Consider the following 27,816-nt stretch of genomic DNA (forward strand, 5'->3'; position numbering starts at 1 on the left):
GGAGTTTTGATGTCGAAGCTCCTGAGGCGACAGCGCGGCCCCGCCTCCCAGCGTTGATTGGCTGCTGTGCTGGGCCCAGGATGGTCAGGGGGCGCGTCCATTTAAAGATTGCTGGACAAGAGCAGCAGCTGTCTCACCTCAATGCCCACACAGAAGCTTAACCAGGCCATCAGGATGGGGATGGATGTATTCCCATGATCTTTTGTGAACCATCGCTTCCCGGCAAAGCAGAGATCATGACTCCTCGTGAGGCCTCCCAGGCCCCGCTGGAATTCGGGGGGCCATTGGGTAAATGGGAAGGTTGGGTGTGGAAGCTGGACCGATGCTACTTACGGAAAAGCTAGAAGGCTTTTGGGAAATATGGAGGCAGAAAGATCAGGGTACACGGGTGGCAGAGTGTCTGCAGGGGAGGATGGACGGATGCTGGCAGCTGTACAGCTGGGAGTTTCTGGAATGGGAGACAGTTGGAAGAGCAGGAGGATGGTCTTTGGGAGGACTAAGATGAAAATTAAGGTAGGAGTATGGCGCTGGGAACCTGCTACGCAGGCAGGTGACCCAAGGTGCCTGTGGACTTGGGAGAGCTCTGGGGAGCGGTCACGCGACACTGGCTCTCTCCCCAGGCGTCACAGCGATGATGGTCCTGCTGCCTGCCACCATGTTCCATCTGCTCCTGGCGGCCCGATCGGGCCCGGCGCGGCTCCTGGGCCCACCCGCTTACCTGCCTGGGCTGGAGGAGCTGTGGAGTCCATGGGCTCTGTTGCTATTGTTCATGTGGCTCGGCCTGCAGGTGGCGCTCTACCTGCTGCCTGCGCGCAAGGTGTGCGCTCTGTTTTAACACTGGGGAGGAGGGGACAGAGAGGGCTCAACGGGGGAAGGCCTCCCCAACTCTTATAAGACCTTCCCTATACTCATAGGTGGCCGAAGGGCTGGAACTAAAGGACAAGAGTCGCCTGCGCTACCCTATTAATGGTGCCTGGGGCTTCCCCTCCCCATCACTGAATCTGAGTTACATGGGTTGGGGTGGGTTCCAAGTCTAGCGGGAGGTCCGTGGACTAGTTCTGATGACACCCTCCCCTATGGGAATCTCGCTCGCGCTCTCCCTCTCTCTCTCTCTCTCTCTCTCTCTCTCTCTCTCTCTCTCTCTCTCTCTCTCTCTGTGTGTGTGTGTGTGTGTGTGTGTGTGTGTGTGTGTGTAAGTATGCAAGTATGCAACCCCAGGGCTTACCCTGTGCTGTGGTAGCTGTGGACATATGCAATCCCAGAACTCACTCTGCTGTGGTTCAGGCTTCCAGGCTCTGGTGCTAACAGCTCTGTTGGTGGGGCTGGGGGTGTCAGTTGGGCTGCCCCTGGGGGCACTCCCTGAAATGCTCCTGCCCTTGGCCTTCGCGACCACTGTCACCAGCTTCATCTTCAGCCTCCTTCTCTATGCGAAGGCTTTGGCAGCTCCTGACTCGGCCCTGGCACCTGGAGGAAACTCAGGTGAGAAGGGACCAGTGAGGTAGGGGTGAGGCAGACGGGATGCCTACCTGTGCCTTCACTCTCTATTATCCCCCCAGGAAATTCCGTTTACGATTTCTTTCTGGGACGGGAGCTGAACCCTCGCCTTGGTTCCTTTGACTTCAAATATTTCTGTGAGCTGAGACCTGGCCTCATCGGCTGGGTATGCTGGGCATGCTGAGCATGCTGGGTTTAACTATGCTGGCCTTGGGCCAAGCGAAGGGCAGGGTGGGCTAGCATTGTTGGGTGGACAGCAATCATCATTCATTCACTTGCCAATATGTTGCTCTGCCATGGAAGTCACCAAGTGGGGTCTTAATACCAAAGCTAAAAAAAAAAAAAAAAAAAAAATTAGGTAGAGAGCATTTGGCTACCACACAAAAAGCCCTTGATTCCAACCCAGCACCACAAAACTAAATATGTACAGCATGAGAGTGATGACAGATTCTGGAGGTGGGGGGGGGAAAGCAGACAGGGAGCTGGGAGAGCACATGAAGCTTTGGATGCAGTGGTCAGATACAAAACTGACTCCAAAGACAATGACCAAGCACTACTTGAAGGGAGGGCCAGGCAGCTCGGTGCCTCCAGTGGACTGTCGGATTTAACAACTTGCCTGTCATTGGTGGCCTTGACCACACACCAGCTGCTCTTGGGTTAGGATCATACATACATGGACGATGGTGGAGAATTCCAGAGATACTCAGGCAAGGCCCTGCTTTCACCTTGCAGATCTTACACAGAGGCAGGAGCCAAGATCCCTCTATGAATCTGAGTTTGGGTTTGGTTTGGTTTTGAAACAGGTCTCACTAGGATAGCCCAGGCTAGTCTCAAAATCAAGGTCTTTTCCACTTCTCTCAGCTACTCAAGTACAGTGACTGTAATCCCACCAGGCCTGGTCCCACCACAGATCTGGAGATTGACCTGCCCGCATACAAACCAGACTCTAAGGTTATTTTCTCACTGGAGAAACAGGATGGAATGAAGTTTTCTTCTAAAATTACTGTGAGGGCTGGGTGTAGTAGCACACACCTTTAATGCCAGCACTGGGAGGCAGCGGCATGCAGATCTCTGTGAGTTCCAGGTCAATCAAGGCTACTTAGTGAGACTACCCCTCAATGCCTACCCCCCCCTCCACCCCAGACAGGGTTTCTCTATGTCACAGTTCTGGGTGTCCTGGAACTCACTCTGTAGACCAGGCTGGCTTCAAACTCAGAGATCTGACTGCCTCTGCCTCCCGAGTGCCTTTTTTTTTTTTTTTAAATTAGAGGTAGCCTTAATGAAAGTCCACGTCAGTATTCCTGAAGAAGCTACACTACCTAGTCCACTGGGGCTACTAAACGAGGGTGCAAGTGCAGGTTCATGACAAGCTAATCCTTAGCTCTGCAGGCATTGTGTAATTCTTTAAACAGCAGCTCAAGGCAGGGCCCTTATCCCCATTTTTCACATGGCAGTGGACAGTGAGCTTTATCAGGGATACACACTCCGCACAAATGGCAAAGCTCAGATTCAAAAGCAGGAGTTCTAAGTATAGGCAGTTTCGACCTGGGTCCATTCAACATGTGAACTGACTGATGGCTGAGAGAAGGGAGAGGTTGACCCTGTCCCAATCTGATGCTCCCACCGGAGCCGATGGCCCTGTCCCCACTCCCTCAGGTCTTCATTAACCTGGCCCTGCTGGTGCGAGAGACAGAGCTGCAGGGGAGTCCTTCCCTGGCCATGTGGCTGGTCAATGGGTTCCAGTTGCTGTATGTGGGTGATGCCCTCTGGTATGAGGTGAGGCTGGATTGGGCAGGGGAGGCAAGCAAGGGATCCTGAGGATGTCATCTGGACTAAGCCAGTGTGTCTGGGTCCTGTCCCTGCAGGAGTCTGTCCTCACCACCATGGACATAATACACGATGGATTTGGCTTCATGTTGGCCTTTGGAGACCTAGCCTGGGTACCCTTTACCTATAGCCTGCAGGCCCAGTTCCTGCTATACCATCCACAGCCTCTGGGGTTGCCCATGGCCTTGCTCATCTGCCTCATTAAGGGTCAGTAGGAGGGCCTTAATTCCCCCCCCCCCCCTTTCATTCCTTCTTTATTCACTACCTATCAGGTATGGTCCCAGGCATTGATGCTCCTCCAAAGCGGGAGCTGGCTCCTGGGTGTCATAACAGCCTGGGATTTGGTCAGGGCTAGGCTGAAGGCATGAACTTCCACCTCACTACCTGATCATACTTTCCCTCAGCTATTGGTTACTACATCTTCCGTGGAGCTAACTCCCAGAAGAACACATTCAGAAAGAATCCTTCTGACCCTAGTGTGGCTGGTAAGCTGGTTCTGCTGGAGACTATGGGTGAGGTGAAGGGGCGGGGCTTTGTGGTTCCCTGTTTCATTAGCTGTCTCTCTCCAGGTCTTCAAACCATCCCTACAGCCACAGGGCGGCACCTGCTGGTATCTGGGTGGTGGGGTATGGTTCGTCACCCCAACTACCTGGGAGACCTCATCATGGCTCTGGCCTGGTCCTTGCCCTGTGGTGAGTAGGTTTGGGAATGACCAGGTGTGGTGACAACAGACTCAGTCTGGTGTACCAGGTAGAAGGAATACCCAGTGGCTGGAGATGGTCCTAGTGCCTCACTGTGCGCACTGGGCCTTTGACGGGTGAACCTGCCACCTTGTGTGACTTTAGATGAGAAAGCCCTTATCCGCTGGGTGCTGGTGCCTGCTCATGCAGCCCTCTTCCCACAGGGGTATCCCACCTGCTACCTTACTTCTACCTCCTCTACTTCACTGCGTTGCTGGTGCACCGGGAGGCCCGAGATGAGCAGCAGTGTATCCGCAAGTATGGCCGTGCCTGGCAGGAATACTGCAAGCGTGTGCCTTACCGAATCATACCCTATATCTACTGAAGCAGATCCATCTGACCAGCTCAGGCCTGAACACACCTGGGGTGAAGGGCCTGCACCCCATTCTACACGGCAGGGATGACCCGCCTCAGAGAAGAGGTCTGAAGCAAGAAGAGGGAGCCACGGCTCCCATATGGAAGTATTTTCCCTGTTGGATAAATGTTTTCAACCTTGTGTTTCTCTTCTGTCCTGGGGTCAGTGATTTGAGGGGTAGAGGTGGAGGCCTAGCTGACCAGGGAAAGCTGAAAAGTAGTTTGTGGATCCAGAGTCTGACAGGGTGGAACAACTGATTTCTCTCAGAAACGGGCACTTTAGGCCTGGGGGGATGTAGCTAAGTTACAGTGCTTGCTTAGCATGCACGAAGCCTTTGCTCTTCAGCACTGCGCGAATTAGCAAGGTGACCAACACCTGTAATCCTAGTACTGTCAAGGTGGAGGCAGGCTCAGAAGTTCAAGGTCACCCTCAGCTACACAGTAACTTCAAGGGAAGCCTAGAATAGGGCCTGTCTTTGAAGAAAAGAAAGGTACTGCCAACATCTGGGCAGGCCAGTGACATCTTTATTAATGACACGGACACCCAGCTCAGCCCGGGAGTTCCTCAATGACAGTCCTTGGAGCAGGTGGGACCGGACCTCCCCAAAGCCGCTCCAGCTCCCCAGTAAGGGTTGCCATCTCCTCGGCTGTGACCGCATGGGCTCGGTGGGCCCTGGCGCAGTCTAGAGCCAGCGGTGTGAGGGCAGCCTCGTTTTCGTTGGTCCAGGCCAGCAGGAACTGGCACTTCTTCCGAGCCCGGTAAAGGCGATTTCGCTCTTCGCTGATCACGGCCTGTTTCCGGGCTCTACCCAAGGTCTGCGCCAGGTGCCCCAGTGCTGTCAGCGTGTAGCCTTTCCGGTTGACAGGACCCTCGCCCAGCAGAATACGAGCAACCTCTTGCATGGCACCCCGCGTACCCAAGGGCCCGGGTGGATGTTCGCCCGCTTCCAGCACGTGGGCTGCGGCCTGCAGGGCTTCCTCCGTAGAGTCAAAGACTTGCTGGGCGCCCAGGGCTCCAGAAACATCGAGCAGCGTGGCACAGAAGTCGGAGAGCAGGGCGTCGTCATCCCCTCCATGATACAGGGCTAGAGTGTGAGCGTAGGCGAACAGCACGTTGGGCAGCTGGAAGCGCACGAGTGGCGACGCCGGGCTGCGGCTCAGGCTGGCCAGCGCTGGGATACGGGTGGGCACTGCGGGCGGCCCAGCGGCCGCGGAGTCCTCCGCAAGTGGCACCGCGGCGGCCGCATCATCCAGAGATTCGGGCGCTGTCCTCTCAGGCGTGGACTCCGGCTCTGAAAGATCCCTGCCCGGGGCACGATCCAACTCCTCCAGAAAACGCGGGCCAACCCCGCGGCTCCACCACCAGGGCCGCCACGGCGGCAGAAGGCGCCCAGCTTCGCCACGGCTCAGCAGCCGCTCGAACGCCGCCTTCTCAGCCGGCGACAAGCGTTCCCAGAGTCCAGAAAGGCCGCTGGGCCGCGGGTCCGGCCTGAGGCCTATTTCCTCAGCCTCATCCTCGGCCTCGCGTTGTTCGCGGAGCCGGCGTAGTGCGCCCGCCAGACGGCTGGGTGAGGCGCTCCGGCCGCGGAGCTCTCGCAGCACCTGGTCGCGGTAGAAGTCTTCCGCGCAGGAGCCATGTGCCCGGTAGCAGCGCAGCGAGCAGTAGGGCGCGTTGCAGCGCGGACAGGTGTAGCGCGCCGGCAGCGCTTCCCCGCCTGGGCAGAAGCCGCAGAGCCCTGCGGGCTCCATGGCAACTGGCGCCGCGAGTCGGGCACCACAGAGCGGCTGCAGCTCCGCCACTTCCGGCGCTTCTTCGGTTATTTCCGCCTTTGTGCGTGGGGCGACGTAGCCTCCTTTCGGCCCATTCCCGAGGCTTCTCGGTAACTTTCGTCTTCTGAGTAGCCCTTTGGGCATGTGCAGAAGAGCCAAGCTCCTCCCAGCACCGTGGCTCGCTGAGTTCAAAGCATTATGTAGCTGATCCCAGCTTGTTCCCTGTGGTTTTACCAAATTATGTAAAAATAAACTACCTTTTAAACGAAACCAACAAACCAACCAACAACAAAAAAATTCCGAGTCTTAGCAGGGCGTAGCGACACGCCTTCAATCCTAGCACCAGATCAGCAGAGGCGGGCTGATTTCTGTGAGTTCCAGGATAGAGCTACATAGTGAGACCCTGTCTTGAAAAACAAAAAAAGTTCAATTCTTATTGTTTTTTTCCCCCCGAGACAGGGTTTGTGTAGCCTTGGCTGTCCTGCAACTAGCTCTGTAGATCAGGCTGGCCTGGAACTCAGAGAATCTACCTGCCTCTGCCTCCCAGAGCTGGGATTAAAGGTATATGCCACACAGCTGGGCAGTGATGGCCCACACCTTTAATCCCAGCATTCATGAGTTTGAAGCCAGCCTTGTCTACAGAGGGAGTTCCAGGACAGGATCCAAAGCTACACAGAGACACCCTGTCTTGAAAAACAACAACAACAACAACAAAAAGAGGTTATGTGCAACTATGCCTTGCTCACAGTTTCCTACTTTTCCTCTAGAAAGAGCCCGAGTTGGGGATGTGAGTTCTGGATTTGATCCTTGAGCATGACTCAAACCAAGCTGTGTAGTTTACACAGCATGTGGTAATCTAATAACAGCATTTAGGAGGCTGGGGAAGGAAGGTTACTGAGTTCAAAGCCAGCCTTGACTTCAGTTTGAGACCTTGTCTCAAAATAAAAACCAAGTACTTGCTTCCAAATCCCAACAGAGTGCCATCCCTAGAACACTCCTAAATGCTGTCCTATGTTTAACATGAATGTGGGACATACCCACACCCTCTATAGTAAAAAAGCAAAGAGTTAAACGATAAAGAGTCTGAGATAGTTAATACTTGCACGTCTACAATGGGCCAGACACTGGTCGCAGAGCACTTTACAGTTAGCTAAAGTTAAATGGAATGGATGGAGTGTCCAACTCAGCCTTACTCCATGGTACATTCCAAGAAGCAGTGGGTTCCAAAAGACCAATGAGTAGAGTGGGGTCTGGGTATACTGGAAGCCTGTTGCTAGGGTGGAACCATTAATCAGCTGCTCAGTCACAGGTTAAGTTAGCCCAGACAAAATCAAGATGCCAATGTAATCAGGTAATACCAATTTCCAAAGCTGAGGGACCCCATGGTCCTTGTATGTGAAGACCAATTCAACTCCTACCCAAACCCTTCCCTCCCTCCCATCGCTGCCTCCACAAAACAGCTTAACACTAAATCTGGTTGGATGATCCACCTACCTGCCTCTGCTTCCCAGGTGCTGCGACTAAAGTGTGCCACCACCCTACTGAGAGCTGGCCTTGGTGGTGACTGATTCTCATTTACCCTTCCTAATGACCAAGAGGCACTTCACTAGCCTAAAAGTTTCTTCCTTGGGCGGTGGTGGCGCACGCCTTTAATCCCAGCACTTGGGAGGCAGAGGCAGGCGGATTTCTGTGAGTTCCAGGCCAGCCTGGTCTACAGAGCGAGATCCAGGAAAGGTGCAAAGCTACACAGAGAAACCCTGTCTCGAAAAACAAAACAGAAAGTTTCTTCCTAAGGCCTCACAAATGAAGAAAGCAGTGACAAGTCTGGGCAAAGCGGTTTTATTAGAGTGCCAGAATCACATAGGACTTAGGAATTAGCATTGGGGCCCTTCTTCTTGCCAAAGGTGGGCACGACGTTGACAAAGCGACGGTTGTACTGCATTCGCCGCTTGGCACGGCCTGTCTTCTTCTTCTTTTTCTCCTGTTTGGCCACCTGGGAAAGGGAAGGACTTGTAAGACCTGGTTGACCTCTCCCACGCCTGGCATCCTTCCCACCAGTACCCCTCCAGGAAGGAGAATGCAAACAGGAAGAAAAGGCTGCAATAGGAAAAACAAAGTCCAAGTACCAATTCTGGCACTCACTAACCTTAGGAGTTTGACCTCTCACTTTTCCAGCACGAGCCAGAGAACCATGAACTTTACCTGTGTTGGAGTGGGAGAAAGGAAGCAGGTAAGAAGCAACACAGTGACCTGCCCAGCACAACCCTTACTCTTGGGGCCAACAAGGAATGAAACAATAGCTGCAGAGATTGGAGATGGGGTCACAGAATAGCTATCCCAGGTTGGTTCCCACCACAATGTCACTGTGGCCAGTTTATTCTGTGCTGAGGGTTGAGGCATACTAAGGCAAGGGCTCTGAGAACCCAGTAAATCGGATTCTGATGATTACTGTTCTTTTTTCCCCCCCCCCTGACAGGGTTTCTCTGTGTAGCCCTGGCTGTGAACTTGCTCTGTACACCTGTCCTTAAACTCACAGAGACCTGCCTGCCTGTCTCCCAAGTGCTACCATGTCACTCTGGATTTTGATTTTAGTGGGGACACCCAGAACCAGTCTGGCTAGAGACTGCAGTACCATTATGAAATAAAGACCCTAGAAGACACAAGTGTATTGCCACAGAAGTACGCTGTCACACGCTATAACTACACATTGCATTAGTTCACAGTGCAAAAAAGCAGTCACCTCCCAGCATGCGGCCAGCTACTTCCAGAGTGGTCAGGGCCTCTACACCACACTGGCCTAGGGTGGCCTCATCCTCCAGCGGCGAGCCAGCCAGAAGCACGACTTGATCTTCCGGAGCAATGCCTTCCAGTGAGGCCACATGAGCCTACAGTAAAAAAAAAAACCAATGTTTGTAAGTAAACAAGTTTTCCCTGCGCGCCTTGGGATAAAGGAGCACAATTAGGTGGAATAAAAGAGCATTACACACTTACTTTGATCTGGGCGACCGTTTCTTGGCCGGTCACCTCAAGGGTGTGTAGTTCCTGGGCGCGTACAAAGAGCTGCATGTTGGCGACTGAAAAAAGAAAGGCTTCTTGAGAGGAGGAAAGAAGCGTCCCAGAAGACAGATCAGGGGATGGGAAGCGGGGCAGGAGACTGCGCCGTTCCACATGCGAAAGGTGGGGCTCGCCAGCGACTTGAATGAGGTCGGGAGACACGGCCGCAGATCAGCCCTTGTCCCTTGACCTCCCCGCGCCTTCTGAGCCCGCAGACGGCCTGCTCCCGAGCGCTACAGGTCCTGCAGTCCCCCGAGTCTTACCTAACCCGCGGACGCCGAAGCTGCCACCGCGAAGATGGAGTCAAGAAAGAGGAAGAAGCGGGAGCGCGCACGTCCTCACCGCCTGTCGCGTGTTACGTCACTGTTGCGCGACCGCGCGGGTTGCTGGTATTTGTACCGCCCACCGCCGTTCTAGCCTTTCCCCTAACGCACTACGCAGGCGTTCTGTCCCTGTGGGCGGCGCGCGCAGGGGGCGGGGCGGGTCCCAGCAGGTTGCGCGCGCAGATGGCACTCGCAGTTGGTCAATCCAAGATGGCGGCTACTGTGTTCCGAGCCGCTCTGCGGGACTGGGGCCGCTGCGTCCGGTGGAGCAACGGGCTCCGGCAGCTGGTGAGAGTTCGGAGCTGAGGGCAAAAGGCTGTGTGTGAGCCTCACTGTTACTCATGACAACCCTGAACGCCGCATTCCCTCACGTGGCCTTGGTTTTCCTGTATACTCGGCTTGACACTTGTCTCGAGGGTAGATGCAGGGTGGAGAGGGCAGGTGGCAGAGCCTGGGTAGTCTGGGTTTTGGAATGTGGCTGCCACATAGCTCGAGTTAGTTAGGACCGAGAGCAGCTGCCTGTCCTCGCTCGGTGCCTGACGGTTCAAGCACCATAGTCGGAGCTAAAGAATTTCAACACCATGTTCAGGAAAAATGCTGAAGAATACTGTATTGACTAGTCTTATGGTTAATTGGCTTTTCAGGAATGTGGACATGTTTGTCATTTGAGTCTTGGAGAAATCTTGGAATTCAGACTGTTTGAGCTGTTTTTCCAGTCCCCCCTGGTACCTTGCACTCTGGAAAAGTCTGGTGCTTTCCCAGCTTAGGTCTTTTCTTATGCTGTTCTTTCTGCCTGGTTCCTTGCCTACTAAAGGCCTTCTGTGTTGTGTGAACTAATGGAAATATGGTTTGTTTGTTTTGCCTTAGAGCCAAATCCAGGGTCCTCCTGATAACACCAGCTTTGTGGAGTCTGTGGATGAATACAAGTTTGTGGAGCGCCTGTTCCCCCCTACCAAAATCCCAGAGCCACCAAAGCATAAACATTATCCCACTCCTAGTGGCTGGCAGCCTCCCAGAGGTAAGCTGAGTCATGGGGGTAGTTTGAAGGCTGTAGAGGAGGAAGGTCCTTTGCCCCAGCTGAGGCTTTGAACTTCCCAGTGGGTTTAGGAGTGCTGTTGAGATGGAGGAGTAGTATTTTCTCATCCTCCAGGGATGGGCCCAAGAATAGAACCCTATTTTGCTGGAGTGAAGTCTTCTCTTGTGGTGAGAAAGCATAGAGAAAGAAGACCATGTGTTTGGATTTCTCTTCTTCCAGGCCAACTGACTGTGTACAATAGAGAATGCAGCTTAGCAGAAAGGCAGTCCTGGTTTGAATTTGGTTTTGCCTTTCATTATTGGTGTGATTTTATTAGTTAGTCACAAGCTCCACAACTTCTTCTAACCTCAAATTCAGCAAAATGGGTGTATAATCTGTTCAGCATATAAGATAAAACCTTTAATATTGAGTCCATTGTGTGATCATGTTTATAAAATCCCATTGCCATTACAAAGTTTAGGCCAGCTGGAGCTACAGTCTCAAAAACAGCAAACCAAACAACCCAACCAAAAGAACCCTTTTAACTCCCATCTCTTTTGTTAAATAAGTTGTCACCCTCACTGGGTCAATGAGAAAGGACAGAGTAGTCCAGAGAGGGTTTCCCCAAAGATCCAGGGAGATATACTGTAATAAATTATTGTTTATGTGTTTTTTTTGTTTGTTTTTGAGACAGGATTTCTCTGTGTAGCCTTGGCTGTCCTGGAACTTGCTCTGTAGTCCAGGCTGGCCTTGAACTCAAAGAGATCCACCTGCCTCTGCCTCCCTAGTGCTGGCATTAAAGGTGTGGGCCGCAAACTCAGAGATGCACCAGTTTCCCTCTACTGGGATTAAAGAAATGTGCCACCATATCTGACTTTTTTTTTTTTTTCCTTGGATAGGGTTTCTCTGTGTAACAAGCTTGGCTGTCCTGGGACTCAATTTGTTGACCAGGCTGGCCTCAAACTCAGTGATCCCCCTGCCTCTGCCTACCAAATGCTGGAATTAAAGACATGTACTATCACGCCTGGCTTCTGACTTTTCCTTTTGAGACAGTGTCTAAGGTAGCCCAAACTAGCCTTGAACTACCTGTATATTCTAGGCATGAACAGTCATGCCTAGCTCTTCATTTCTTTTTGAGCACTTAAATGGTAGCAGGCCTGGGTGGGGCCTTATAGCACTAAGGTGAAAATTCAGTCCTAACTATAAACCGAAGGACAGAGGAGATGCCCTGACTTGAAGTCTGGAGGTAGTTTTGTCCAGTAGGATTTAATGACCCTCTGTAGCCAGGTGCAGCAAGCCTGAATCCTTGTACTTGGGAGGTAGAAGCAGAAGGATTAGGAATTCAAAGTCATCCTTAGCTACATGAGTTTGAGGCTAGCCTAGGATTCAGGAGACCTTATCTGTCTCAAAGCAAAAATGAAAACCTTGCAGCAACCCTTTGTGAGGGGAAGGCTGAGGCCTAGGATAAGCTGGCTTCCTATACCGTACCCCTTTACAGATCCCCCTCCCAACTTGCCCTACTTTGTTCGGCGATCCCGGATGCATAACATCCCAGTCTACAAAGACATCACACATGGCAACCGACAGATGACTGTGATCCGGAAGGTGGAAGGGGACATCTGGGTAAGTGGCTTGGGTCTATTTCTGATCCTTCCAGGGTTGAAGGGAGGGAGCCCTGGGATTAGAAACTGTTGACTGGAGTTATCTTTCTCCAGGCTCTACAGAAGGATGTGGAAGAATTTCTGAGCCCACAGCTGGGAAAGACACCTGTCACCCAGGTTAATGAGGTGACAGGTACTCTTCGAATCAAGGGCTACTTTGATGAGCAGCTTAAAGCCTGGCTTCTTGAGAAAGGCTTCTGAGGCCTGATGATCAGTCCATGGCAGTGCCCTCCACAGACTGGCATCCAGAGAGGAAGTGGATTTGGAGTCTCTGGAATGGGATTCAGAGCACAGGGTTTAGGACTTAGAGGTAAAGGACATTGAGATCAGTCCTTGCTTCCATAAAGAGGAAAAAGACCTCTGTTTAAGTGTCCAATGTGGGAGCCCACAGAAAGAATCAGGCTAACAAGGGAGACATTTAAGTCAGCCATTCTGGAAACAACCCATCAGGGACTTGCATCCTTGGCCTTCTGGAGCTTTTGCTATAAGCCAAACTGGGCTTAGTGGTGAATATGGAAAACAACATAGACAACACAGGACAAGGACATGGACTGGAATGGACAAGACAGACAAAATATCTTAGGTTCTGAGTGCTGTAATAGGTAGGGTTGGGGACATCCGCCTGCTGTTGTGGAATCGGCTGTGTTGACTGAAAACAGGAAAATGAAGGCCTTTCAATCCTGCTGTCCCGTCCCATTTCAGCCACTTGTCCAACTCCACCATTAAATTGATTTGCAGTGTTCAGATCCTGGCTACCCTGCTTGACTGCAGACCTAAGGTAGAAGAGATACCAACCTCCCAGCGCTCAGGTTTTCCACGTGTAAGATGAAAGTAGGTCTAGTTGTTAAATATCTTGGCATCCTCATTCCAGGAGACCACGGACCATAAGGCTAGGGAAAGGATCCCTGCCCTAAGTTACAAGCCCCACCAGTCATTAATGCAAGTTTTTATTTGGCTGTATATACAATTTAAGCTATTAAAATTTGTACAATATTTACAAATTAAATAATCATCTGAAACTGTCTCCAGAAACTCCTGTAACACAAAACCAAAAGGAAGAAAGACAGAAGCAGCTAGGCCTTGGCTCCATGGTCCCTGCCTGGCCCAGAGTCTGTTCTAAACTGGAAAGTCCAGGTACCTAGCCTCACACCTGCTCCTTCTTCCTGGGGTCAAGCATTCAAATCAAAAAGACAAAATTTAAGCCAAAAGCCTCTAGGTACAGAAATAGTTCCAATCCTGAACTCAAGTCCCACAGGTTGGAGGTGGCCTGCCTTGGGTTCTGGGGAGCAGTGGTTAAGGAGCAGCACACACCCTCAGCCAGGCCCACCAGGCAGTGGCTGCTGGGTGAGATGGGGAAAGAGCCTGGGGAGGGGCAGGACAGGGTCCCTCAGTGCTGCCCGCCTGTCCCCCACCCCCAGGCACTCCTTTCCCTGAGTTGTGTGGTTGCCAGTAAGACATGGAAATGCCACAGGGCTTAGGGGGCACAGCCACCATCACAAAGGGGTTTCTGAGAAGATGGGGAAGAGGAAGGAGACTGGTACCAGTCTTGGCAGGAGTGGGGTAAGGTCCTGGTCTGTCTTCAGCCCCTCTGGGTTTGCACACTTGGGAACAGAAGCTAATACTGTTCGGCACTGCAGCATGGCCCCACACTCAAGCAGGGCTTGGGGGGGCTTCACCTTCTCCCAGAGGTGCAGCCTCTATGTTCAGGGACCCAGCAGAAGACAGCAGAAGTGGTAGAGGAAGGCCAGGGCCGTCGGGAACGGATCAACTGGGAACCTAGCCACTTCTCGGCCTCAGAGATCCTGCCACTTCCTTCTCAGCCGGGGGTTACTACTCCCTGATGCAGACAGAGGGAGCTGGCACTTGGTGGCAGGACATATTCCAGAGAGCCACTCGAGAACAGGGTCAGGTCTGGGCAGTGTCAGTGGGCAACAGGGGACTCCAGCTTTTGCAGGCGACGCCGGCGGAGTTCTGCAGCATCAGGCTCTCCATCCTCAGGAAGCTCCTCTGCAGCACCCACTGACTCAGGAGCTGGACAGAGAAGTGAGAAATGGAACCCAGAGAATCCTTCATCCTCACCCCTCAGGGTTAATCATACCTACCTGGAGGCTTTTCAGCTTCAGGGGCTGGTGGGGAGGCTCCTGGGGATGGGGTAGGGACCTCAGAGCTGGGGACGCTGGTGGAGGGGGCAGCAGTCACCACTGCAGAGGCAGTCTCTTCAGTGGGGTTGACGGAAGTAGCTGGCCTGGGGGGCCTGGCAAGAGAAGGGACAAAAGAGGCCTAACCTGGGCATCTCGGGCTGGACAGATTTTCCTACCAAACACCACCACCACCACCACCACCACCACCACCACCACCACCACCACCACCACAAGCCTTGCAGGGCAAGCTCTAAAACAAGCTGTCCTTGAATCCTTGTGAGAAGCAGACATAAGTGAACACATGTGGATTCGAGTCTCAGGTGATTCAGCCCATGGATTGTAAATCACTTGCAGGCAGAGAGAGCTGACCCATCTCAGGTTCGCTTCAGTCTCCACCTTAAAGGGGGTTTACTGGGTAAGTTGGAGTGCTCATCCTTGGACTACAGCTACCTGCCAGTCCTTTGCACATGTCACCTATGACTGAAATGTGATTTCTATTCCAATGTAAAGCAAGTCTTCAAGCAAGCAAGCGATGAGACTAGCACTTGAACCTGGAACAGGCTGGCTTGAAACGACTTTCTATTTGCTCCCTCTGTCAGGAGGATGTGAGGTGACGAGCTGTAGCAGCAAGTGTCAGGAATCATTTGAGTTTAGAAAAACGTGAATAACTTTCACAGTCAGCTCACTAGTAAACACTGACTCCACAGCTCTGGATGCACTTGAATGGAGGATGAAAGCACTGAACATGACCAAGAGCTCCTGGGCATGCCTGGAGATGGTGGCCTGAGGCAGCAGAATATATTACAGGGTACAAGGAAGACAAACGTCAAAGCTACAAGGGGCCTTTTTGGAGCTCTACTAGAATCTGGCATGCATACCCCAAGGAGGCCAGCACAGTGAGGTACTGGTTGATTTGCAGCATGGCAGCGTCCAGTAGCGTGTGTATGTTGCGCAGACTCTGCAGCCGGGCCTCCAGGTGTTGCCGCTCATGGCCCTCCAGCGCCCGTAGCTCCTCTGGGGTCAGACCGGCAAAGCCCGCGGGGGGCACAGGCATTGGCGGGAAGGCTGGCAGGAGGCAGAGGTCAGTCTGAGCTACCTGGGCCTGACCTCTTTACCCTGAACATCCCAGAGAGTAGCCAACTTACCAAAAGGTGGGGGCAGGGGCATACCCATCCAAGGAGGAGGGAAGGGGAAGCCAGGAGCAGGGCCAGCCTCTGGACCAGGGACGGAGCCAGATGCTGGGGCAGGAGTACTGGTACCAGCAGCTGTGGTGGTGGCTGTTCCACTGGGCCGAGAAACAGCTGGCAAAGCACAGAACGAAAATCAGTCTCTGGGTCTCTGGATGTGACTCTCCACTTCAGCTGCCTTAGCATACAAAAGGCTCACCTGCACTGGTGGACGGAGGAGCTGCAGCCTCTCCTGAGCTTGGGGGAGGTGGGACAGGTGGAAAGGGGCCCATTGGGGGCCACAGTGGGAACATGCCTGGAGGAAAAGGAGGCAGGAGGCCCTGGGGGACTGCAGAGAGAAAATGGTAGTGAGAGGAGGGAGGAGCTGACAGTTCCCACTCCCAAGCCAGATGTTTGGCTCCTAGGAGCTGACCTCCATTCCTGAAGGCCCCTGAGCTTAGCACTGGTCATCTATCTACTCATCTTCTCACCCCTTCCTGCCCAGAATGAGCTTCTGGAGGGAGACATTTGGGATTCCCAAGCATTGTTGATACCCAGCCCAGGGCAAGTACCTGAGGGCAGGGAAGGTCCTCTGAGGTCAAATGAAGGAAGGACCACTTACAGTTGGGAGGCTGTGGCAGCAGTGGTGGAGGATGAGGTGCAGGGGGTGGTCCTTGGTCAGCAGGCTCAGGGGGTGGTGGTGCCTGGGCTGGCAACGATGCCCGCAGGACATCCATACGGCAGGTCGGACAGGTCTGCTGCCGCTGGAACCAGGAGCGCAGGCAGCTGTAAGACCAGACGGGTGAGCAGGTCCCCATGAGCCTGTGCCCACGACGCAGGTCCCCCAGACCCTCTCCCACCTGGTGTGGAAGATGTGGTTGCAGGGCAGTCTCTTAGCCCCCGTGACCATTTCTTCTCGGCAGATGATACAGACATTATCCATTGCCTGAAGCTCCTCAGGGGTGGCATCTGGGTACCTGGATAAGATGGCAGAGAACATGTCAGGACCAGATCTTGGAGCAAAGGGGTCTAGGACAGCGTTTGGGGGGGTAGCCAGGATAAACCCACTTACAGTGTGTTCATGTTGCGGATGGCTCGGCGAGACATGATGGCATCTGTCACAGCTTTCTTGAACTGCCTAAAGAGACAAGCAGCGAGTGTAGGAAGACAGATGGGAGAAATCAGTCTGGGACAGTGAAGGGACAAGGCTGACTCACCTCATAGCCAGGTACATGGGCCTGATGGCAAAGAGTGGGAAGGTGTGCACCTTGATCATGATGGTCATGAAGGCCATGTACAGCAGGACTTTGATGAAACCTGGGGAGGAAAGGCAGAGCACAGCTGGTCACAGAGCTGGCAGGCACACGGGATGCTGGTGTGGCTCAGGAGAGGCCCAGGCTCCTGTCACCTGTAAACAGCTCCGTGTAGAGCATGTATACAGCCTTATTGTCCCAGGGGTTCTCGCTCTGGAGGTCCACGGAGTGCAGCACATACTTGATGAAGATGGTGAGCACCATGGTCATCAGAATGGCATACTGGAGGGAGGGACATGAGAAAAATGTAAGCACCAGCTTCCCCTTCCTCTAGCCAGGCCCAGGCTTCAGTATGGCAGGTACAGTGGTACCAACCCAGGCTTTGGACACAGATGGGGTCCTCCTAGCCTAACACTAAAGCAACTGGCTCAACCTCTGTTTGCCCATTGGTAAAACGAAGCATCAACTGTCATCTACAACAACGTAGTTTGTTGATTATGAGATGTAACCTATGCATACAGTACAAGGCCTGACATGTGGTAAGTACTCAGCAAATGTGAGCTGGAACACGTCTCCTGGGTGATCTACCCAGCAATTTCCTCCTGTCTATCCATAGCCAGCTGTGGCACCAGCCTCCAGGAAGCCTTCCTTGCTAAGGTGCCCAGGTCAGGAGTCCTCTACACTGGCCTCTTTTGTGCCCTTCTGCGGTCCCTTACGAGTGCATGAGGGCAGGCAGGACTGTGACGGCTGCTCTCTGGTGGCCAGTACGGGGTTGGGGGGGGGGGGGTGGAGACACAGCAGGTGCTCAGGAAGCACTTGTCGGATTGCTCACAGCACATGCAGTACCACCTCGGCTTTGTCCCCCCAAACTCTCAAACAAGTTTTACCTCAAAGCCAAACACCAGCTGCACAGAAGCCCCCCGGGTCAGGATGCTATGATAAGCATGGCTGACGAAGAGGAAGTCCAGGATACCCAGGAGGAACATAAGAGCTGTGGAGACCCCCAGATGGAGGGAAGTGAGGTTAACACAGGCCTGACAGGCACTTCCTGCTCTAGGACAGCCCCACCCTCATGGCCATCATGGCCACAGATTCAGCCATCTACTCAGATGTGTACACCCAAGTGGAATCAGCCCTCTGGGAACTACTTTTGCCCAGGCAGGGTGTTGGGGCAACCCAGGCCCAAGGGAAAAGGCAGAGAGCTGAGGGCCCAGGCAGTTTAGAAGCCCTGGAGTGGAACAGGGCAGAGACTATGCAAATGAACTTCTTAAATTATCTTTCCTGTACAGCTGTCCCAAAGGGCAGCAAGGCTCTGGGGTACTGCTCATAGATTTTGACTTTTCTCCTTTACTCCTCAGTGGCCCTCCCCCCTCAAACAACCCCCTCCTCTTCACAAGGCTCACTTACAGACAATGCGGCAGTGAAAGAGCCAGGAGATGTTGGGGCTGCGTTCCATCTGAGGCAGAGCAGAGAGGGACACCATCAAGATGTTGGGGTCACCCTATGCCCCAATCCACCAGCATGCCCATCAGCCACTCCCAACTCACAAAGTCCACACGGTCTTCAGCCAACCAATGAAAACATTTGAGGAAGAGAAGGAGAGTAAAGAGCGCCACAAAGCGAGGACTGAAGTCATCCCGAAAAACAGTGAAGGCCAAACAAGTCTCAGTGACAGCATACCAGGACCGCTCCAAAAGGTGCTGTGGGTTGAGCAGGGGATGATATGGAACCCAGTCAGTGTTCGCCCGGCTCTGGACCCTGTCCTTTGGGGCCAACAACATATTACCTCCATCTCTGCTGCCCTCAGCTGCCCAAAGAACACCTTGCCCATCACTTTGCCCAAGAGGAAGACAAGGACAAAGGCCTGGATGTACAGGACCTAGGAGTGGGGAAAAGCCATAGTATGAGGTCATTTTCTGCTTTCCACTGCCTAGGGTTCATCATTCTGACATGTTCCCAAGTCTTATCATAGATTATTCCAAGTTAGGCAGCCAATGGCTGTGTCTCTCCTGCTTTGACATGCAGCCCTGCCTCTGCCCCACATAGACTCCTCCTTCCCTCCCTGGACAGTCCTCCCTCACTGAGCCCTGAACTCACTGCCATGCTGGGGCTGGACTTGGTCAAATACACCACAGTGGGGTAGAACTGATGTTTGAGGTAGTAGGCATGAGCCACCACTGCCCCGGTCAACGCCAGGCTGGCCGCCATCATTACTGCGGTGCGGAACATCGCCCTGGCCCAGAGACCTGCACAAGGAAAATGACTTTTGTGATGTCCATATTGTGCAAACCTAGTACAGTCCCTGGTAGTGTCAGTAGTAGGAGTGAACTCTCACTTCATCCTGACAGCCATTAGATTCAGAACAGCATATACTCCCCATTTCACAACCGAGAAACCGAGACTCATAAGGGTTAAAGGCTCACACTGATGCAAGGCCTGGAACTTGGGTTAGTCTCGTTTAAAAATCTAGGGCTCTTTCCACGCTGCCTGCCAAGCCGCCTCCTCTAGGGAGTCAACGAGGCAAAGCAGCGATGTTGGGAGGAGGGGGCCTCCTACAGCTGACCCTCTGTAGGAGCTGGGGTGACAGGCTTTAGAGGCGGGAACGTTGGGCCTGGCTGGGAGAAGGCAAGGCGCAGAGGGCACAGCCTGGGAGGCGGCACGGCCGGTGACAGCTGTGTCAGGGTGGTCAGCGTAGACGCGCGCCCAGCGGGGTACGTCAGTCTGGAACCCTGGCACCCCCTTCCCAGCCCCCCGAGCAGTGTCCACTCCGAGTACCGGAGAAACGGCCGACCAGCAGGGTGCAGAGGCGGGATCGAGAGCCACCCGGGTCGCCTCGAAGCCGCACACCTGTGAGCGCTAGGAGTTGCAAACGTCGCAGGCGGGGCCCGGCCTCTAGAACGGTGGACGCGCTGCCGCCTGAGGTCTACAGCCATCTGACAGGCCGAAAATTGGCGGCGGAACGCAGGGGGGCGGGCTGATCTCAGTGACCCCAAAGGGCATGGTCCTGGTCCCCGACCCCCTACGCCAACCGCAACCTGGACCAGACTTGGGCCCACTCACCAGGAGCCCAGTGCCGCGAGCCCGCTCAATCACCGCGACTGCGGCAGCCGCTCCGGTTAACAACACTCCCCACCCCCTGCGAACCGGAACTTCGGGGGTAAGACACCTCACTTCCGGCGGCGCGGGGCGCGGCGGAGCGGACCGTACCAAGTGCGCTTTGCGCGCAGCGATCTCGCCGGTGCTTCCAGGGCCCATGCGCGCGCAGCCGGGACGAGCAAGAGATGTGGCGCGTGGTCGCGACCAAGAGGTCTGCCCCTACAACACTTGTTAGTCACCGTAGTAGGGTCACCACTATAAAACCCTCCAGGACTCCAGCTGTCAAAATGCCTGGAAGATGGGGCATTCTGCGGGCCGTGCCATTTGGAGGGGGGAGAGGAACGAGCAAGAGCCTGGCTTTACTTCAGACATAAAAGAAATAAAATGTGCCAGCGCCTCATTCCAGGGACAGGTACGACACGGTAAGAAGTAAAGTGCTTCCTGGGAACACTGGATGCAGAAAACAGATGTGTCTTCCTAGGTCACCTCCCCCAACGCAGGTTGGGTAGGAGTGAGTTGGGTCCCGTGGCTACCGCTGATTGGTTGCGATAAAGTTACGCGGACCAATGAGAAAAAGGAAGAAAAAATTCTGGCCTATGGGAAGAGAACAGCAGGTGAGTGGTTGCTAGGGTCAGTAGGCAGGGTTGCTCTGGGCTCTGTCCTACCGCAGCTAGCCGCCAACAGAGAAAGCGCAGTTCAGAGGCAGGGGATCCCTATCCTGCCTCGGGGAACGCTTACCGCGCCCACAAAGGGAGCAGCTCTCAGGTGTGGCCGGGCTGACACGAAGCAGAGCTCCAGTTCTTTCGAGGTTTGGGTGGAGACTTCTGTTGATTTCAGTACCCCAAGCGCTCAGTCAGCGTGCGTGTTCATTCCTGGGTGGTAGCCGTTTGCTGTTTTAGTTTGTTAGGGCTCAGGCAATCACTATAATCGCAAACAGGATGGAGACCAAAAGCATCTACCTTGTACCCTGAATTTTTCTTTTGCCCGCCCATAAAAGTTTATCAGCTAGGGGATGCTCCTCCCGTTTTTAAGGCGGACTCACTGCAGATTCAGAGGCCTAACATCCTAGGAGTCTTTAGGATCTGTCTGCCCGAGTCCCAGAGCTCTTGGTCTCAGTCATCTTCCCTACCATCCACTTACCTTAGAACGGTGGTTCTCAACCTTCCTAATGTTACGACCCTTTAATACAGTTCCTCATGTTGTGGTAACCCGAACCATAAAATGATTTCAGTGCTACTTCATAACTATGATTTTGCTGTTATGAATTGTAATATTTAATATGTGATGCCTCATAAGGGTCTCGACCCACAGGTTGAGAACCTCTGACTTACTGGTTCAATTTGTAACTAGTCCTAAATTAGCTCTCTCTGCCCTCCCCAATAAGCTTTCTATGACCTTCTGCTGGCTACCTCCAATCCTAGAGACTCAACCTTCCCATTCTTCTGTTTTTTTTTTTTTTTTTTTTTTTTCCCCGAGACAGAGTTCTCTGTGTAGCCCTGGCTGGTTCGATTCAATTCTGGAAATAGTTTAGTGAGCAGACAGCATAGTGGCCAACGCCTGTAATCCCAGATGTTGGGAGGCTGAGGCAGGAAGATGACTGTAAATTGGAGGCCAGCCTGGGGCTATAGAGTGAGATCCTGTCTCAGAAACAGATGAGGGCCATCGGATAGCTTAAGGTTAAGACAATTGCTGCCTAATGTCTGGAGTCCAGTCCCCAGGGACCCGTATAGTGGAGGGAGAGAACTGACTTCCACGAGTTCTTCTCTGACCTCTACACCCTTTTAAACCATTTTAAACTCAAGTTTATCAGCTAGGGGGTGCTCTTCCCATGTGTATGAGCAAATGCACACATAAATAGAATTTTAAAACAGTGCCAGGCAACACAGTACAGCCTGTAATTCCAACTCCCCTTAGAAGCTGAAGCAGGACAATCAAATCTTCAAGGCCTGCCTGGGCAACATAATATTATTGAATTACCTAAACACTGGAAGGTAAGAAATGCTACTGGCCAGGCAGTGGCAGCGCACACCATTAATCCCAGCACTCAGGAGGTAGAGGCAGGTGGATCTCTGAGTTCAAGACCAGTCTGGTCTACAGAGCGAGATCCAGGACAGCCTGGGCTACATAGAGAAACCCTGTTACAAAAAAAAAAAAACAAAAGAAGGAAAGAAAGGCTACCGGAGAGCTGGGAAGAAGATTCAGCAAGTAAATGTGCATGCCTTGCAAGCATGAGAAGCTGAGTCCAGATCCTTAGAACAGATGTAAAAAGCGGGATGTAGTCACAAGCCTATAATCCTTGTACTGTGGGAAGACAGACAGGATCTCTGGGGCTTACTGGGTGCCAGCCTTGCCCCAGGTTCAAGACAGGTCTCAAGAGAATGAGTTGGAGAGTGATAGTGTAAGACACCTGATGTTCTCCCCTGGCCTCCGTGTGCTCACGTGGACACGTGCACTTATACCGCACAGATAAAACTAAAGAAAAGTGAAAAGGGGCATCAGGGTGGGGGGTGTGGTAATGAGTGAGAAGATAGGCTAAGCTTCATTGAGGAGGTAAGACTTGAGGAAAGACCTACAAACACAGGCTGTCCGGGTAGAGCTCCAGCTGCAGGTACATAGATTCTGATTTGTTGAAGGCGGCAGGTGTGGCTAGAGAAGAGCTAGTGAAGAGTGGATAACAGATGAGGGGCTGGTCCAGGGTCAGGTCTTGGTGGACATCATGGGCCTTTATTCTGAGTAGCATGAGGACCCACTGGAGGGTGTCAGGGGTAAGACGCTTTGACATGTTTTTTTTTGGGGGGGGGGCTGGTGGGAGAGGGAGATTCTGAGACAGGTTTTCCCTGTCCTGGAACTCACTCTGTAGCCCAGGCTGGCCTTGAACTCACGAGATCCACCTGCCTCTGCCTCCCAAGTGCTGGGCATGCTCCACCACCGCCCAGCTTGACTTAGGTTTAAAGGGATCTCTCCAGAGCCTGTGTTGGAATAGAGCATGGTGGGGTGGCAGGCAAGAGTGGGAGCCCTTAGGGGGTTTTGCAGTCATTAGGTGAGAGAGGAAGTCCTTTGGATCCTACTGCCCCAGCACCTGTACGCTCACATTTTCTCTGCCATCTCCTGAACCACTGCCCTAATACAGACCATCATCGCCTCGTGCCGGGCCAGATGGAGCAGTCTCATCCCTGTCCTTGGTTTGTTGTGCTACCTCTCCTGGGGGGATGCACGGGATGCCTGCTCACCCCAGATGGGGCAACAACAGAGCAAAGAAACGATTCCTGCCCAGTCTGGTTTGAACCAGAGTTTATTGAGGTTAATAACAGGAGCACGGGTGGGGTATGACTGGAGCCCAGGCAGCTCCATCACTGAAAAGCCCACCCAGCGTGGGTGGTAGCCCTCAAAAGCTGCAGCCCAGGAGCTGAGGTGCCGAAATTGTCTGTGGACTTCAAACTAACTTACACAAACCCTGAGCTCAAAACGGGAACCATAGTGGTTTTTGTTTTTTTGGGTTTTGTTTTGTTTTGTTTTAAATAGCAACAAATAGATTTCTTTTTTTTTTTTTTTTCTTTCGGTTTTTCGAGACAGGGTTTCTCTGTGTAGCTTTGCGCCTTTCCTGGAACTCACTTGGTAGCCCAGGCTGGCCTCGAACTCACAGAGATCCGCCTGGCTCTGCCTCCCGAGTGCTGGGATTAAAGGCGTGCGCCACCACCGCCCGGCAACAAATAGATTTCTGAGTAAAGAATAATACCAGTGGTGAAGAGCATGTCAGGTGGTTCAGTAATTAAGAGCACTCATTGCTTCTGCAGGAGACCAGAGTTCAGATTGCAACACCCACAGTGTGGATCACGACCACCCATAACTACAGTTCTAGGAGATCCAATGCCCTTTTTCTGGCCCTAAAGGCATCGTGCATGTATGTATTATACACGCAGGCACACACGCACTCGCACACAGGCAAAACATCCACACAGGTAAAATGAGTGTGTGTGTGTGTGTGTGTGTGTGTGTGTTTTCAAGACAGGGTCTCACTATGTAGCTCTGGCTGTCGTGGAACTCGATCTGTAAACCAAGCTGGCCTCAGACTCAAATCGGCCTGCCTCTGCTTCCCAGGTATTGAGATTAAAAGCATGTGCCACCATGCCTGGCAAAAAATAAATGTATTTTTTTAAGGTAAAAATGTGCTAGTCTACAGAGCAAGTTCCAGGACAGCCAGGGCTACACAGAAAAACCCTATCTGGAAAAACCAAAACGAAAGCAAAAAGGTAAGAATGTCAAGTAATCACACAGACAACAATCCTAAATATTCACTGAAAAACAGAACTTGGGGTTAGGGATTTAGCTCAGTGGTAGAGCACTTGCCTAGCAAGGGCAAGGCCCTGGGTTCAGTCCTCAGCTCTGGGGAAAAAAAAAAAGAAAAAAGAAAAACAGAACTTCAAATTCCACAAAAGCAAAATGTGACTGAACTTCCAGGTAAAACATAACAATCTATAATAGTTAAATATTTCCATAGTCCTTTCCCAATGAGGGAGAAAACAAATAGAAAATCAGTAAAGCTTTATTAGGTCCTAGGAACGTGATCATCCTGGTAGGCAAAATTGACGTGTATACCCTGCCCCACCAAACAGCGGACTTTATGATCTCTTTAAGTGCCTTCACCTTTTGGTTGGTTGGTTGGTTGGTTGGAACAAGTTTTCACTCTGTAGCTCAGCCTGGAACCTTCTCTGTAGCTCAGTCTGCCCTTGACTTGCAGAATCCCCTTAACTCAGTTTCTTTCTTCATCTACAACACAGGCCAGAGTACAAGGTGTACATTCTGTTTTCCTTAAGTGCATGTGGAACATTTACCTAGATAAACCATATCTGCACAGAAAATGACTTAATGTATTACATTTATAACTCCCAGCACTTGGGTGGCTGAGGCAGGCAGATCTCTGTGAGGTCAAGGCCAGCCTGGCCTACATAGTGATTTCACAGACAGCCAGTGAGGCCTTGTCTCCAAAGAAAAGGAAGGAAGGAAGGAAGGAAGGAAAGAGAGAGAGAAAGAAAATTAAGGAAATAAATAAATCCTTTGAGAATATTAATATAATCAACAAATCCTACCCAGGATTGATCAGGAAAAAGAGACAAAAAGACAACTTACCAGTATCAAAAGAGATGGGTTTTTTCCTTGTTTATTTACTTATTTATTTATTTATTTTCTTTTTTTGGTTTTTCGAGACAGGGTTTCTCTGTGTAGTTTTGCGCCTTTCCTGGAACTCACTTTGTAGACTAGGCTGGCCTCGAACTCACAGAGATCTGCTTGCCTCTGCCTCTGAGTGCTGGGATTAAAGGTGTGTGCCGCCGCCGCCGCCGCCGCCGCCGCCGCCGCCGCCGCCGCCGCCGCCACCACCACCACCACCACCACCACCACCACCACCACCTGGCCTAGGTGCTTATTTTATAGCCGAGGCTGACCTATATGTAGCCTAATATGTAGCCTAGCATCACATTGGCATCAGATTGGAACAGTTCTGACTGTAATTCCTGCACTAGGAAGGCAAAGGCAGAATGATCTCTGAGTTCAAGTTCAGCCTGAGCTACATAGTGACCTCCTGGCCAGCCTGAAATGCAGTGTGAAGCCCTGTTTCAACTGCCCTCTCCTCTTCCCCACACCAAAACAAACCATAAAAATTGATCAACTTTAAATTAAACTCTTTGCTATTCAAAAAAAGATATTATAGGGGCCAGTGGGATGGCTCTGTAAGGAAAGTATTTGTCATACAAGCATTCAAATATGAGTTCAGATCTGCAGCTTGTGCATAAAAAGCTGTGTATGCCTGTAATCACAGTTCTGGGTAGGAAGAAACAGGAAGATTAGGAGTTCAGGGCAAGCCTGGGCTACCTGGGATCCTAACTCAAATAACAAAACAAAGGCTAATGGTGGGTGTGGCTCAGTAGAATGCTTGTCGAGCGTACATGCAGCCCTGAATTCAAGCCCTGCTTCATAAACCAGGTGTGGTGGTGTATAATAATAGCCCCTTCATTTGGGTGGCAGAGGCAGGAGAATCGGACCTTCAGGGTCAGGCTCAGCTAGCTACGTGAGACCTTCTCTCTTAGTTGCTCTTTTCAAGACAGTTTCTCTGTGTAGCCCTGTAACCCTGTGAGACGAGTCACTGTGACTGGTTTAATAAAGAGCTGAATGGCCAATAGCTGGGCAGGATGAGTTTAGGCTGGACACTTTTGGGAGACAGAGAGGTCTTGGGGAAGAGAAAGGCAGAGTTGCCAGCCGGATGGGATGTGGAGGAAACAGGACATGCTAGAGGAGAAGTAAACACCACGAGCCACATGACAGCATGTAGATTAATAGGAATAGGTTAATGTAAGTTATAAGGGCTAGTTAGAAACAAGCCTAAGCCAAGGCCGAGCTTTCATAATTAATGATAAGTCTCTGTGTCATGATTTGGGGGCTGGCAGTCCAAAAAAAAGCCTGCTACATTTAATTTTTATAGTGATTAAACACTATGACCAAAAGCAAAAGGGTTTATTTGGCTTACATGTCCTCATCACAGTCCATAATGACAAGAAATCAGGGTGAGAACCTGAAGCAGTGGCCATGGAGGAGCGCTGTCAACTAGACCCTTCCAGGCTTATGTTCAGCTACATTTCTCACACCTTCTGAAGCCATGTGCCCAAAGGTGGTGCTGCCCACAGTGGGCTGTGTCCTCTCACATCGGTCATCACTCCAGAAAATGCCTCTGGCTGGGAGCACATCTTTGATCCAGCACTTGGGAGGCCAAGTAAGGTGGATCTCTTTGGGTTTGAGGTCAGCCTGGTCTACATTCCAGGCCAGCCATAGTTACATGGTGAGACTCTGTCTCAAAACAAAAAGCAAAAGAGAGAGAAAAATGCTCCACAGGCCAATTGATGGAGACATTTTTTCCCCACATTATCTCGTGTGTGTGTGTGTGTGTGTGTGTGTGTGTGTGTGTGTGTGTGTGTGAACAGCAGACAACTGATAAGTTAACTATCTTTTCCTATCACCTGGCCTCAGGATTTTACTCAGGTCTTCAGACTTAGCAGTAAGCTCCTTCACCTGCTGAACCGTCTCATTGGCTTTGGAGTCTTTTTCTCGATTGAGGCTCCCTCTTCCCAGATGAGCCTTGACAAAAAACTAACCACCACAAAAGTTGCCCACCAGAACTATAGAAGACTGTATTGCTGAAGACACTGAGCACCTTGGTTGTGTGATGCGGAGACATCAAGCTGTGACCTGGAGGTTTCTTCTTTCTGGCCAGCTTTCATAGTCTCCGAATATGCTGCTCAAGTTGCTTGGGGAGAAAAGGCATCACTGGTCTTATCTGGCTGTGAACACCGTGAAGTCCAAGACCGATCAGCCAGGCAGGATGTACCCAGTTGTATAATGGTGGCATTACCGGTATGGGGTAACCAATCCAATGACACTCTGATTGGATTTGAAGTTCACTGTACAGGAGACAATCTATGCCTACTACTGTAAATATAGTTTTAAAAAAAAAAGCCTATAGCAGGGAAGTCATAGGTCCTGGGGAAATAGAATACTGTTTAGCTAACCCGAGAGGGGGAGAAGGGTGCAGTGGCACATATCTGTAATCCCATCTCAGCCCACCTACAGTGAGATGGGAGGCAGAGCCAGGAAAACCTTCTTTAAGCTTGTGGGTCAGCTAGCCAGAATAGTTACCATGGCAGAAATAGCAAGAGAGACCCTGTCTCAATAAGGTGGAAAGAGAGAGCTCACTCCCCAAAGTTATTCTCTAAACTTCCCACATTTGTTGTGGCAAAAAAAGCACCTGTGCGCACACGTGCATGCACACGCACGCACTAAGAAGTATTTATCTTTTTATGTGTATGTGTGTGTGCCTGTGTGATATATATATATATATTTGTGTGTGCAGGTGCCCAAAGAGTTCAGAGGTGTTA

The 27,816-nt window shown here is 51.9% G+C and overlaps 5 protein-coding genes across 5 annotated transcripts; 2 read left to right on the top strand and 3 right to left on the bottom strand.

Annotated features, from left to right (window-relative positions):
• Positions 1-33: 33 nt before the first annotated feature.
• On the top strand, positions 34-4,553 carry Tm7sf2 (transmembrane 7 superfamily member 2). Its single transcript, XM_059262437.1, has 10 exons — positions 34-288; positions 621-817; positions 915-969; positions 1,285-1,479; positions 1,557-1,660; positions 3,151-3,270; positions 3,360-3,528; positions 3,726-3,806; positions 3,891-4,013; positions 4,226-4,553. Exons 1-10 carry the CDS (start codon positions 195-197, stop codon positions 4,384-4,386), a joined length of 1,299 nt encoding a protein of 432 aa, XP_059118420.1. The 5' UTR covers positions 34-194; the 3' UTR covers positions 4,387-4,553.
• A 365-nt stretch (positions 4,554-4,918) lies between these two features.
• Znhit2 (zinc finger HIT-type containing 2) lies at positions 4,919-6,206 on the bottom strand. Its single transcript, XM_059262447.1, has one exon. It carries the CDS (start codon positions 6,162-6,164, stop codon positions 4,965-4,967), a length of 1,200 nt encoding a protein of 399 aa, XP_059118430.1. The 5' UTR covers positions 6,165-6,206; the 3' UTR covers positions 4,919-4,964.
• A 1,802-nt stretch (positions 6,207-8,008) lies between these two features.
• Positions 8,009-9,635, bottom strand: Fau (FAU ubiquitin like and ribosomal protein S30 fusion). Its single transcript, XM_059262475.1, has 5 exons — positions 9,503-9,635; positions 9,177-9,259; positions 8,926-9,070; positions 8,332-8,387; positions 8,009-8,178 (listed from the first exon to the last, which is right to left on the bottom strand). Exons 2-5 carry the CDS (start codon positions 9,249-9,251, stop codon positions 8,053-8,055), a joined length of 402 nt encoding a protein of 133 aa, XP_059118458.1. The 5' UTR covers positions 9,252-9,259; positions 9,503-9,635; the 3' UTR covers positions 8,009-8,052.
• Positions 9,636-9,730: 95 nt separating this feature from the next.
• Positions 9,731-12,881, top strand: Mrpl49 (mitochondrial ribosomal protein L49). The gene is made up of 4 exons (XM_059262470.1): positions 9,731-9,850; positions 10,430-10,580; positions 12,076-12,200; positions 12,293-12,881. Exons 1-4 carry the CDS (start codon positions 9,746-9,748, stop codon positions 12,437-12,439), a joined length of 528 nt encoding a protein of 175 aa, XP_059118453.1. The 5' UTR covers positions 9,731-9,745; the 3' UTR covers positions 12,440-12,881.
• A 1,106-nt stretch (positions 12,882-13,987) lies between these two features.
• Syvn1 (synoviolin 1) lies at positions 13,988-19,973 on the bottom strand. The gene is made up of 16 exons (XM_059262427.1): positions 19,859-19,973; positions 18,896-19,044; positions 18,585-18,677; positions 18,346-18,498; positions 18,206-18,254; positions 17,686-17,789; positions 16,954-17,080; positions 16,763-16,862; positions 16,618-16,683; positions 16,406-16,522; positions 16,168-16,331; positions 15,766-15,894; positions 15,525-15,680; positions 15,258-15,444; positions 14,341-14,492; positions 13,988-14,269 (listed from the first exon to the last, which is right to left on the bottom strand). The coding sequence occupies exons 2-16, from the start codon at positions 19,025-19,027 to the stop codon at positions 14,160-14,162; spliced, it is 1,839 nt and encodes a 612-aa protein (XP_059118410.1). The 5' UTR covers positions 19,028-19,044; positions 19,859-19,973; the 3' UTR covers positions 13,988-14,159.
• Between the last annotated feature and the right edge of the window lie 7,843 nt (positions 19,974-27,816).

The sequence above is a fragment of the Peromyscus eremicus genome, chromosome 1, assembly GCF_949786415.1.
Source record: "Peromyscus eremicus chromosome 1, PerEre_H2_v1, whole genome shotgun sequence".
Lineage (NCBI taxonomy): Eukaryota > Metazoa > Chordata > Mammalia > Rodentia > Cricetidae > Peromyscus > Peromyscus eremicus.